Source organism: Mesoplodon mirus (assembly GCF_964341445.2).
Source record: "Mesoplodon mirus genome assembly, chromosome: 8".
Taxonomy (NCBI): domain Eukaryota; kingdom Metazoa; phylum Chordata; class Mammalia; order Artiodactyla; family Ziphiidae; genus Mesoplodon; species Mesoplodon mirus.
Genome location: NC_138984.1, coordinates 74,849,074 through 74,861,362, shown reverse-complemented (window position 1 = coordinate 74,861,362; position 12,289 = coordinate 74,849,074). Strand labels below are relative to the sequence as shown.

The window sequence follows — 12,289 nt, the reverse complement described above, 5'->3', positions numbered from 1 at the left end:
AGAGAAAGATAAGCAGGCTTCTCTAGTCACAGTCACATATCTAACCCCAGACAGTACCTGCTGCTCCTCTTTGCTCTCGCTCTGGCATAAAAGGCTTCATAGGACTTTGGTTTCAACTCGAGAGCCTTGGAAGCAAATTCTTCTGCCATGCCGAAGTCCTGGTATCAATATTTAAATACACAAGTCAGAAGCAGCACTGAAACATGACTACAGGCAACCTTTTAATAAGAGTTTTGCTCTAGAGGTTAGTAGAGAATTGGGACACAATTGGAGCGAGATGAAGAGGAAGGTAAGTTGGTTTTTTTGTTGTGAAGTTAGGAGACAATTACAGCTTATTAATGTTCTTACAAGAAGAATCTCACAGAGAAGCAAAAATCGGTGACTCAGGAGAGTCAGTGACTCGAGAGAGAGAATGGTGGTGGAAGCAGCGCAGCAGAGGCGAGGGCTGATGGGAGCCCGCCCGCGGGGTGGGGGAGCCTCAGAGGGGCCCGGACACTGCAGCACCTGCAGCAGGAAGGTGGGCAGAGTACGTGGGCGCAGAAGCAGGCAGGTCACGGATTTGGTGGAGGGAGGATGAAGTTAAAAAAAAAAAAGAAAGAAACGAAGTGGTACTGAAACAAATCTAGTTACGAGTTAACTGTGAGTTAACTACAATTAATTACAAATTAACCCGTTCCTGGCTTACCCTCTGAGCAAACATAATGACACTAAGCTGATTATAACACATTTGTGGTGAACTTTACAGTGATGCCCTTTCCTTCTGAATCTGGGGACAGCCGCTCGTGACAGTGCTGGCAGCGTGCAGTTGGGCAGCGGTGGAGGAGCAGTTTGCATGTGCTTGTCATCACTGAGGCAGAGAAACTACGTCCACGTGCACTCTCTCAACACCTTGGGAGGTGGGTGGTGCTGTGATCTAATGATGGTCACCCCCAGACAAGCAGCTCCCCATGCGCCAGGTTCACAGGAAAGTGCAAACCAACCAGACAGGAGGTCTCATGATTTGGTCTGTAGAAGGGCAGGCCTTCACCACTGTGAGAACAGCTAAAGGACTGGAATAAGGGGCCCGGCTTACATTTGTTTTTCTTCGGCAGCGAGACAAATTGAGATAGAGGGAAATCCTTAGCTCGTTGAACGGTCTCATGTCCTCTCCAAATCCTTCTCGAGGAAACTTCCTTAAGGCATACTGGTACCTCTGGGCTGCCTCTTTCATCTTCCCTTTCTAGGATTCAAAAATCAGAGAAATTTATCGTTTCCAGAGGCTCCAAGATGAATAAAGATCCTGATGAGGACAGGCCACGGCCAGAACCAGTCCACTGACTGGCCTGGACACGCAGCTTCACTGTCCGCCTAGGCGTCTGCAACCAGAGCTGGGTTTACAGGAAGGGATCTGTAAATTGCCAAACCCATAACCATCAATCTTAATTAAAACATCAGATTATCTTCTCTGTTATATATTTTTGACAACCATTTCATGAATGATCTCTCATCTAAAGATACTTTAATGCAGAGTGTAACAGAAATCAAATGGAAAAACCACGCCGTCCCTAAAGCAAGTAGAGTCTTGTGGATAAACCTAGAGCTGCTGTAGAATGATAATTTTTCTTTTAAGAGGAACTAAAGCACGGGATTTAAAACTCAACACAGCACTGCACGTCATTTTCAAGGCTAAAGAAATCCATTTGCTCTGTTCGTTCTGTTGCACAGCAGGTATGAAGTCTCGAAAATGGCTAATAATTGCCTACCAAAATTCATATTAAAACCACTTCAAAGCCACAACAATACACACCCTGAACTCAATTTCAAACTGATTCCAGGCCAGGAACCCTGCTGGGTCATGCTATATGCCTATTTATTTGTTCTCATTAAAAAAGAAAAGGAAAAACTGAAACACAGAAAGTACAGCAGCTTCATGCCAAAAAGGATTAAAATGGTCATGATGTAGTTTTTTGTTTTCATCATCCTTTAATTCTGTCTAATCACAGACCTGGAAAGAAAAATGATCTATGGAAATGGCCTGAGCATCTCTCTAAACTCGGGGTTGGCAAACTACGGTTTCTGCGCCAAACCCGGCCTGCCACCTGTTTCTACAAACACAGTTTGACTGGGACACGGCCTGGCTCATTTGTCTGTGTGTCATCTTGGCTGCGTCTGTGCCACAAGAGCAAAGCTAGAGGGCTGTGACAGGGACCACAGAGCAAAGCCTGACATGGTTACTACCTGGCTCTTTCCAGATGAAGTGTACTGCCCTCTGATCTAAACTGCAGGTGTTAGTTTGAACATTTTTACTTTAAAGTCAAATTTACTAATCTTTAAATTGTCTTTCCATTTCTAAGGGAAAATGAGAAAAAGAAATTAATTCCATCTCCTGAGTATTATCTATTACTTGACTATTTTAAGTAAAAATCTCTCCAGAAACAGTTTCAAATTCCAGAGGCTTACAGACATTAAAATTAAGATAATAAAGGCTTGGGAGATGTCATGATTCTTTTCTTCTGAAAATGTCTCCTGAGTGTTCCTTTCCCATGTCTCATGATCCCAAGCACCAAGGAATTTCCTGTAGGATGTGCCTGTTAAACAAGAAGCACCTCTGCCTTCGTATCAAGGCTTCAGGCTGTAAGTCACAGTTACAGCCCCAAGGATTCGTTCAGAAGTAATGGTTCTCAAAGAGGAGTGCTTTCCACCACATTGAAGATTCTGCTGTGAGGATATCAAAGCCTGGGCACAAGGCTAGGTTAGCACTTCCCAGAACTTCTATTAGCTAAGCTATATGCATTCTGTGCCGTAGCACAGCTACATCCATTATACCGCAAACTAAGAGGCTGCTCACAGGTTGTTACAGGATCACAAGAAAAGGGCGACACCACTTACTTTGTACATCAAGTTTCCTTCCTCCATCAATTTCTGTAAAAGTATAATCAGAATATCAGGTTTGGAAGTAGCCATCGCCCAAGCAGCATTTCCTGCAAAATAAACATGTGTTCAGAGGCATTCCAGTGGGCTTGGAGCAAAGGAGCTCAATGCTTCTGTGGCCCCGTCACAGCTAAGTCCACAAATAGCAGAGAACCCAGCTGCAGAGGACACTGTGGCGTGTCCTGCAGGTGTACTGTCCCGCATGACAATACAGCGAAGGGAAGGGAGGATTTAGCGGGAAGCTGCACCCCGCACACCCTGTCACTTGGAGGGACAACAGTACTGGGACATGCAAGCATCAGCGCAGCCACAAGCCACCCCTCCTTTCTATGGGTATTTGCTTCCCAATCATCTCTTTAGTTCCCTGCAGCGCTGTCAGGGCCACGTGCAGGTGGAGGCGAAGCTTCTCAGCGTCTCTCACGCTCGCTGCAGCGTCACCACCAAATCCACTCTGAGACGCCAGCTCTGGCCTTGCTGCCCTCCTCCCACCATCCCCGCCCTCGGCCTCCCTGCTCCCGCCTGCGTCTCCTTCTCTCCCGGCTGACGGCACAGCCACAACCTCTGTCTAAGCCTCTTCCGAACACGCACAGGGAGCAACGCTAAAGGGCACGGCCTCAGGAGTCGGACTCAGGTTCAAGGTGACCTGCTGCTCACTATGACCTCTGGGGAGCTATTCACCATCTTCAGGCCTGGGGTTCCTCCTCTGTAACATGATGCTTTCATCATTCCCTACTTACAGGGTAGGTGAGGATGAGATAAGTTAAAACACGCAACTGCTCAGAATAGCTCCTGATGCCAAGAGCTGCTTCATAATGCCATTTCACCACCTCCATCGCAGTCCCCTCCCCAGAACTGCTGGCAGCCGAAGGTCTGGCGTGAGACCAGAAAAGACGGTGCCGCATGGGGCACTCTTCCCCGCTCTCTGAACCCTGGGCCGTGTTCCAACCTCCTCAGAGCTCCGGCCCCTGACATTATCCTCAAGTCACCCCGTCTGGTCTCCAGTAAGCCCCGAGAACTTCCCCTCCCAGAACCTGTGCTAGGGTTGCCGCTGCCCTCCCAGAGGACTAGCCGCCCCTCCCGAACAGCAGTCCTCGCGCTCGGCGGCTCATTACAACCACCCTCCAGCTCCTGCCCACCCGCCCTCGGGCCCTCCCCACAGAGGCCCCCGGAACGGCTCCCGCTGTGGCTCCCAGCATCCCCAGCACCCCCAGGGCTGGGCTGTCCTTCAACACTGGCCTCTGCTTTCTGCCCACGTGGGCTGTAATAATATGAGTCTTTTACACACTCTGAATGACTGTGATTAACTGAGCCTTAGAGAGGGACAAAAAAAATCTCCACACGCCTGACATCTTTACCTCTTAACCCGGGAGCAGGTGGGTACGGTCCCTCGCGTACTCTAAAATCTGAAGCTACCCTCCCTCTCGCTGGTGAACTGCAGAGTTTACTGACCTAACTTGGCTCCTTTTCTCAGCAGCGTAATCACTACAGATGTGTTTCGACAGCCAATGGCTCTGTCCAAGGGCCGCATGCCGCTGTGGTCCACGTGCTCGATCACAGCCCCCTTGTCGACCAGGTACACCACCTGCAAAAGGGAGACACAGACCCTGAGGGCGTGGGTAGCAGGAGCCCTCACCTTGCCCGACGCTGCAGCCGGTGTAGGAGCTGGAGGTCTTAGCTTCACTCTGGTCTCAGATGCTTCTGGCCTAACGGGATCCTAGAAGGGAAATGAAGTTGACATAGAACAGAACAGAGGAGCTGCAATCCACAGCTCAAACCCACTCTGCTAAAGTGGTATTGACGTTGGTAATGAGACAGGCAGGTGGATGTTCCCAGGGCAGGACGTGTGTCTGTGCACCCACAGACCACAGACAGTACACGCACGCTATCACCTGTCTGTCTCACCCCACTTCCCAGGCCACAGAGACGAGACACAGTCACCTTTTCATCTCCAATTACTTAGGAGGCAGGCTTCTGCCATAGCTCCAACGTGCTGGCAGGTTATGGCAATGGCACTTCAGAAACACTCAGATCCACACAGCCTGGGTTCAGAAGCTGGAAAGATCAGGATCAACTGGACCCAAATATAACTCACCTTAAGGCTTAGGAAAGAGACCTGAATATGGGCACTGTAAAGATGGCAACTTTGAGACCATGGTACAAAGACTGCCTTGATGTGATAAAACAGCTGTCACTTGGACTAAACAGAGAACAATGGGGAAAACCATGCTGGCCACTAAAATTGCTCTATTCACTGGAAAAGTCTGTAGCCTGCTTAGATTTTCATGTGGATCTAGTAGATCCTATCAGTCCACCAGCTGTTCAAAATGACACTAGAGGGATTAATATCCAGAATATATAAAGAACTCCTACAACTCAACAACAAAACCCTCAAAAACCCAATTTAAAAATAGGCAAAGGCTGTGATAAGCTGTAATGGAAAAGAATATGAAAAAGAATATATATATATATATATATATATATATATGTATGTGTGTGTAACTGAGTCGATTTGCTGTACAGCAGAAATTAACACATTGTAAATCAACTATATTTCAATAAAATTTAAAAAATAGGCAAAGGGGGCTTCCCTGGTGGCGCAGTGGTTGAGACTCCGCCTGCCGATGCAGGGGACACGGGTTCGTGCCCTGGTCCGGGAGGATCCCACATGCCACGGAGCAGCTGGGCCCATGAGCCAAGGCCACTGAGCCTGTGCATCTGGAGCCTGTGCTCCGCAACGGGAGAGGCCGCAACGGTGAGAGGCCCGCGTACCGCAAAAAAAAGAAAAGAAAAGAATAGGCAAAGGATCTGAATAGATATTTTTCCAAAGGTGATATACAAATAGCCAATAAGCATGTCAGAAGATGCTCATCATCACTAGGGAACTGCAAATCAAAACAACAAGCTATTAACTGTTAGGATGGCTGCTATCAAAAAAAAGAACAAACAGAAAATAAGTGCTGGAGAGGGTGTGGAGAAACAGATAGCCATGTGCACTGTTGGTGAGAATGTAAAATGATGCACCCACTACGGACACAGCATGGAGCTTCCTCAAAAAATTAAAAATAGAATTACCCCTCGATTGAGCAATCTTACATCTGGGTATCTATCCAAAAGAATGGATAGATCTCAAAAAATCTGCAGGCTCTCTAAGAGATATGTGCACACCCATGTTCGTAACAGCACTATTCATAATAGCCAAGAGGTGGAAGCAACCCAAGCGCCCAATGATGGACGAATGGATTAACAAAATGTGGTAAATACATAAATGGAATATTATTCAGCCTTTAAAAAAAGGACATCCTGACGTATGCTATCACATGAATGAACCTAGAAGACATTAAGCCAAGTGAAATAAGTCAGTCACAAAATGACAATATTGTATGATTCCACTTGTGTTCAGGGAGGGACCCAGAGCTGTCATTCAGAGACGCAAAGCAGAAAGGTGTTTTCCGGAACAGGGGGTAACGAGGCTTGCTGTTTAACGGGTGCAGTTTCAGTTTTACAGGACAAAAAAAGCCTGGACTTTGGCAGCACAATGATGTGAAATGTATGTAACGCTACTGAACTCTTCACCTAGGAATGGTTACAATGGTAAATTTTATGTTATGTGTTTTTACCAAAATTCTTTTTACATGATGCTTAGAATGCTAAGATCCTTCACTCTTCCCTAATGTTGATAAACTACAGGATCTGGTAATGTAACATAAGCTGAAAAAGAAAAGTGTGGAGATGTGAGGTTTAGTTAAATAGCTGTTTCTGAAAATTGACATTTAAGTACAGTTTATAATGTCCAGGAAATTGAAACTATTTAACTGTAACATCACTGCCTCGTAAAACCATCAGGCACAGACGTGCAGGGTGAGGATGGCTTCTGCTCCAAGGTCCACGGCCCCCAGCAATACAGTACCTGTCTGTCTAGCTAATCCTCACCTTAGACACACGTAACGATTCATAAACGATAATTCTCAAGGAGAAATGAACGTTCCTCCAGCACCTGCTTGGTGCCTGGGATATGGACACTGACAAAGTGGTTTTTGCCCTGAAAGACATCTTGTGGTTTTTAGTTTATTAAGGTTTTATCCCTTCCTTCCTCAGTTAGACTTGGGCCTTTGGCAAAGAGATAAAGACAGTGCCCAAAGCATTTTCTATTATTTCTAGACAAAGCCACATCAGTTTAAAAAGAAACCGATTATTTGATTAGTAATTTCTCACATATATAAAAGTGATTTTTAAATGATCTATACAGGCATTCTATTTACATGGAAATTGTAAGAAAATGAAACGACATATGCACGTGTGTACACATATTCATGTATGCGCATGCAGGTTGTAATCATGGAATTTTAAGCCTTTAGAGTCTATTAAAATCTTTACCCCAGTTCTGGAATAGACTGCGTGCCACAGAATTAGAGGAAAACGAAAGCCACCCCACAGCACACACATATGCCCCAGCCACACGGGGCCAGCGTCATGCACACTTGGGGATGGCTCAGCTCCCGAGCTGCCATGCGGCCCAGTCTGCCTGGCACAGGTGGGGAGTGTGGCCGCCGCGGTACCTACGGTCTCCGCGTCGCCGTAGAAGGCGGCCAGGTCCAGGGGGCTGCGGCCGTTCTTGTCCGTCTGGTCGATCTTGGCTCCTTCCTCCACCAGGAACTGGACCACAACCCTGTGCCCTTTCAGACAAGCCCAGCTTAATGCCGACAGACCCTCTTTGTCCAGAGAAGAAAGGGCGGCACCTGAAAGACAAGCCCATTCACAGAACGTGACCGTGGAAAGACAAGGCCAGAGGCAGACCCTTTTACACCCGCAGGGGCCTAGGCCTGAACAGCATCTGAAGCCAAGGGTGAAATGATCATCCCTGCTGCAGCGGAGTAAAGGGTACGTGGGATGTATCCCTATTCCCTCTACTTGTGTGCAAGTTAAAAAATTTCCAGGACAAGAACACTTAACAAAAAGAATTTTTTCGAAAACAAAACAAAGACAACAACAAAAAAACCCCAAAAAAACTAAATCAGAAAGTACTAAACGAGTCTGCCAAAGCTCTTGTCCTTGTCCAACCAAGAGAGTCCCACGCAGGGCGGGGGGACAGTGCGCTACCTTTAGAAAGGAGAAATTCCACGGTGCTCAAGTGCCCTTCACAAGCAGCCACCATGAGGGGCGTCCGGCCCTGTTTGTCACTTAGGTTCACGTCACAGCCACGGTCCAACAGCAACCTGACGATCTGAAAGAAACACTCCGGATGACACGCTTCCTGCTGCTCCTTGAATCACGTACTCTCTACTCGGGATGGTTTTTCCACCTTTCAGAGTAGTGAAAGGACTCTCCTCTTTTTAAAAACCCCTGTAAGTCATGTGATCCATGGGGCCTGTAAAATCTCTCTATTGTATTCCTTTGAACAGACTCTTCTTCCAAATATATCTTCTCTTTAACAAGCCTAATTCATTACTATGTCTATAAAACATGCACACACAAGGTAGAAATTTGGAGGAGGGAGGATTCCAAGCACAGTCAAGTGATGACAGGACAGCCACTATGGGGCACGTGGGGTAGCTGAGCAGAACTAAAGGGAAGGCACAACAGCCACGGCCCCGTGGCGGTGCTGACACCACGTTCCTGCAGCAGGAGGACACGGCACGGGCAATGGATGCGAAAACACTCACCCACCCTCTCCCCTCAGCAGTCTGCTTCCTGAGGCTTAGGACTGGGGGACCTTCATAGCAGGTGATTTTTAGCAAAGCTTCCTGGAGGAGAGTTTCAGCCTCCAAGTTATGCCTTTAAACAGTACATGGTGAGAAGGTGAAAAAAACCCAGAGAGGCGTCTCCTACAATGACCATCCTGGAGGGAACTGCTCTGTCCAGGGGGCTGTGGTCCAGCCTCTCTCCCTCTGTCACCACGCTTGTTTTCTTGACACCACAGCAGAAGGTGGCATATTCCCACTGCTCTCTTGTTCCTGACACACTGACAAATGTCTCCAGACTTCCCCATGACTTCGGGAACACGAAGAACAGGAGAGAGGACTTGTGAGAGTGGCAGGGAGTGGCCGGTACAAACCAAGCTCTTAGAAACGGGAAGGAGAAAAGCCAGAATCTCGGTGGGGCGCCCTCACAGCTCCTACCAGCAGAGCTAGCAGGAATCGGAAGGGTTGCGACTCCACACTGTAAACTTGGGTCTAGAAAATTCCTCCTATAATGGACATGATGGTGAAATCCCTCTGTCTGTTTGCAGCTGTGTGTAACCTGGTGCCAGCCATGGGGTAGATACATGGTCACTGTTTACAAAATGAAGGAATACATGACTGAACCGCTGCTATCAAGGACCCCTTGCTCCCTTAATTAGACTCAAAGCAACGGTGCGTCGCTCCTTGTAAAAGAAACCAGCCTGAATCACAGTGCAGGACCAGAGGGAAAAGGCTTCCCCTCCCAAGGAGCACAACAAGGCCACTCTTCCCCCAAGCCTGCTGGACAAGTAGGTTGCACAACCACAGCAGCCGCTGTGTTACAGCAAGTCTTCTGCTGTCGGGACGGGGTGCACCCACTCCATTTGCCCTCCCCAGTTACGGGGAAGCAGCTGTGGGTCTCTGACCTGGTTACTGGCCTTGCTCCCAGTTACCAGCCAACGTGGCTGACTGTACTGGCCTGTCAAATGTCTGCCTTGGCAGCGGTGCTCACAGCACAAGCAGAAGCCAAGAACGTGAAACAGACAGGGCCCAGCAGGGGAGACGGGCAGTAGCGAGCTCTATCCCATTCACTGTTTCTGAAGCACTCGGGGTCCCCCGGGTACCTGCCAATGCCCCTGGCGTGCCGCACAGAACAACGGAGGGACCCCTCTCCTGTTAGTTCGAGACGCAGCAGCTCCACGCTCCAGCAGCAGCTCGCAGACCTCCAGCTTGCCTCGTCCTGCAGCGGCCGTCAGGGCTAGAGGGAAGTCACAGGGGAGGAGGAGTCTGTTAGCATGATGGCCACATGGTGGTGGCTAAAGGTGGCCACAGACTCTCTCACACTCCTCCCACTGAGAGGAGGGGGACCACGTATCCTGCCCCCCTTGAACCTGGGTAGGCTCTGTGACACCTTTTTCTTTCTCTCTTTAAAAAAAATTTTTTTTTGGCTGCATCAGGTCTTAGTTGCGGCACGCAGGACCTTTCGTTGTGGCATGCCGGCTTCTCTCTAGTTGTGGCACGTGGGTTTTCTCTCTCTAGCTGTGGCATGCGGGCTCCAGAGCACGTGGACTCTGTAGCTGTGGCCCGCGGGCTCCGGAGTGTGTGGGCTCTGTAGTTTGTAGCACACAGGCTCTCTAGTTGAGGCGTGTGGGCACAGTAGTTGTGGCGCACAAGCTTAGTTGCTCTGCAGCATGTGGGTTCTTACCTCCCCGACCAGGGATTGAACCTGCGTCCCCTGCGTTGGAAGGTGGATTATTTACCACTGGACCACCAGGGAAGTCCCTCTGTGACACCTTTGACCAACAGAACAGAGCAGAAATGATGCTGTGCCAGTGCGTGGGCCCAGGCCCTGAGGTGGGCAACTTCTACTTCCTTGAGCATTCCTTGGAACCAGCTGGCACCCTGTGAGGAAGCCCAAACAGCCCTGAGGTGAGACCCACCGGGAGAAGCTGTGCGTGGCCAACATCCTAGCAGACAGCCAGCAACGCTGTCAACTACGTGTGTGTGTGTGCCATCCTGGAAAGGGATCCCCAGACACCGTCAAGCCACACCAGCTAGAGCTGTGAGAGCAGAGATGAGCCATCCCTACAAGCCTGGCCCAAATGCAGATTCAGGAGCCACTCAGCGCTTGTTTTATTGTTCTCTTTTTTCACAGTAAGAGACAACGAGAATATAGGGACCCACAAACACAGAGATCAGTATTACTGTCCAGACCAGCTTCTTACCCTAAAGTCATACATTTCAATCAACAAGAGCTGACGCTTACTGAGGCAGTGAGAGCCTATCACATCGTTCCTGCCTTCAGGGAGCTTAGAATTTCTGTAACAAGTCCAGATCCTGGGTTAGGAATGTCAACGAAGGAACAAAAGGACAATTAGACTGTGGAGGGCCTTGAGCGCCCAGGCGAACAGCCCGGTGTGACCCTGAGGCAGGGAGCTGTAGCCGGCAGCAGAGGTGCTGCCGGGAGGTCAGCCGAGGACAAGACAAGAACGGTGTGAAGGGAAGAACGCAGAGGCCGAGGGTCCTCAGGACCCCCGCACAGCAATGACTGCGCCTCCCCACCCCCAAGGCGTGATTCCTGATGGGGGCTGGGGAGGCAGGAAGAGGGGTTTAGTAGAAGAGGGGCTCTGCCATGGCACGAGCCACTGTCTAGAGGGAAGGACAGTGGCAGGTTGCGGGGACAGCCCCAGGCCAAGACAAAGCTCTTCAACAGAGAAGAGGACAGGAAGGGGCGAGGGTGGGAGACGGGGACACCGCAGTTGGGAGTGTCTACAACGCAGAGGGGGAAGGAGAGGGTGGAGCCTGACGCTGCAGCTCGGCTCCAGTCCTAGGGCGACTCCGTCTCTACATACAGCCTCACACCTCAAACTTCTGGCTTCCTGAATAAAGTAAGCGGCCCTCCAAATCAGTCAGACGTCTCCGTATGAAAACCAGGAAGACACAGGAATAGATCCTTCACAAAAGGTGAAGTCCAAAGGCCAACGAACTTATGAAAAGCGCCCAACCTCACTAGCAGTCCAGGTAACTGAGAAATGGGACCCACTGCTGGTTGAGGACGTACACATCCTTCCACGCAGCAGCCCAGGTATAGATGGGTGCCCGGACGTGCCCCTGGAGCACACGGGGAGGCGTGCTTGTGACAGCCTGAGCTGCAGCAGCCCAGCTGGCTGTGGACAGCCGACCACAGGTCATGGTGCAAACACTGCAGGGCCACCAAATAAACACCACACGGCTAAATGCAGCGCAACGGGTCCGCCTCCCAAATTTATCAGAGATTCCAAGAAGCAAAACACAGAACACACAGGGCGATAGCTCAGAACTGAGAGCACTGCTGGGCGGTCTCAGGACAGGCCCACAGTGGCCCCCTTTCCGAGAGGGCAGGGCCGGCGTCGCTGGGAACCCTGGGTCTCCCGGTGTCGCTGAGACGGGGAGCCGGGGGCTCAGCAATGCAGCTTCCCTGTGTCCTCTGAAGACCCCCTCTCAGGACAGACACCACGCCTACTCCAGCTCTGTCGGCCCGGCCACGGTTTACCTCCCAGGACCGCACACACCAAAAGGATGTAAACATGACACCTGGACCTTGGCTCCCTCTCAGGGACAAAGAAGTCGCCATCCGCTTTACTGATTTTCTCAAGACAGGGCAACCAGTAAAAACCACAGAAGGAGTGGAAGCTATCGCGGGTCTCGACCACAGGTGCCGTTCCTATCCGTGTTACACAGAC

The 12,289-nt window shown here is 49.8% G+C and overlaps 1 protein-coding gene across 4 annotated transcripts in view; it reads right to left on the bottom strand.

Moving 5' to 3' along the window:
* Window positions 1-12,289, bottom strand: part of TANC1 (tetratricopeptide repeat, ankyrin repeat and coiled-coil containing 1) — a 239,929-nt gene that overhangs the window by 3,916 nt on the left and 223,724 nt on the right. For all 4 annotated transcript variants that reach the window (XM_082629880.1, XM_082629879.1, XM_082629882.1 and 1 more), the window contains 7 exons: window positions 9,692-9,825; window positions 8,008-8,131; window positions 7,471-7,646; window positions 4,360-4,492; window positions 2,869-2,960; window positions 1,073-1,219; window positions 58-158 (listed from right to left, as the gene is read on the bottom strand). In XM_082629880.1, coding sequence (XP_082486006.1) covers window positions 58-158; window positions 1,073-1,219; window positions 2,869-2,960; window positions 4,360-4,492; window positions 7,471-7,646; window positions 8,008-8,131; window positions 9,692-9,825 — 907 coding nt within the window. The remainder of the gene's footprint in view (window positions 1-57; window positions 159-1,072; window positions 1,220-2,868; window positions 2,961-4,359; window positions 4,493-7,470; window positions 7,647-8,007; window positions 8,132-9,691; window positions 9,826-12,289) is intronic.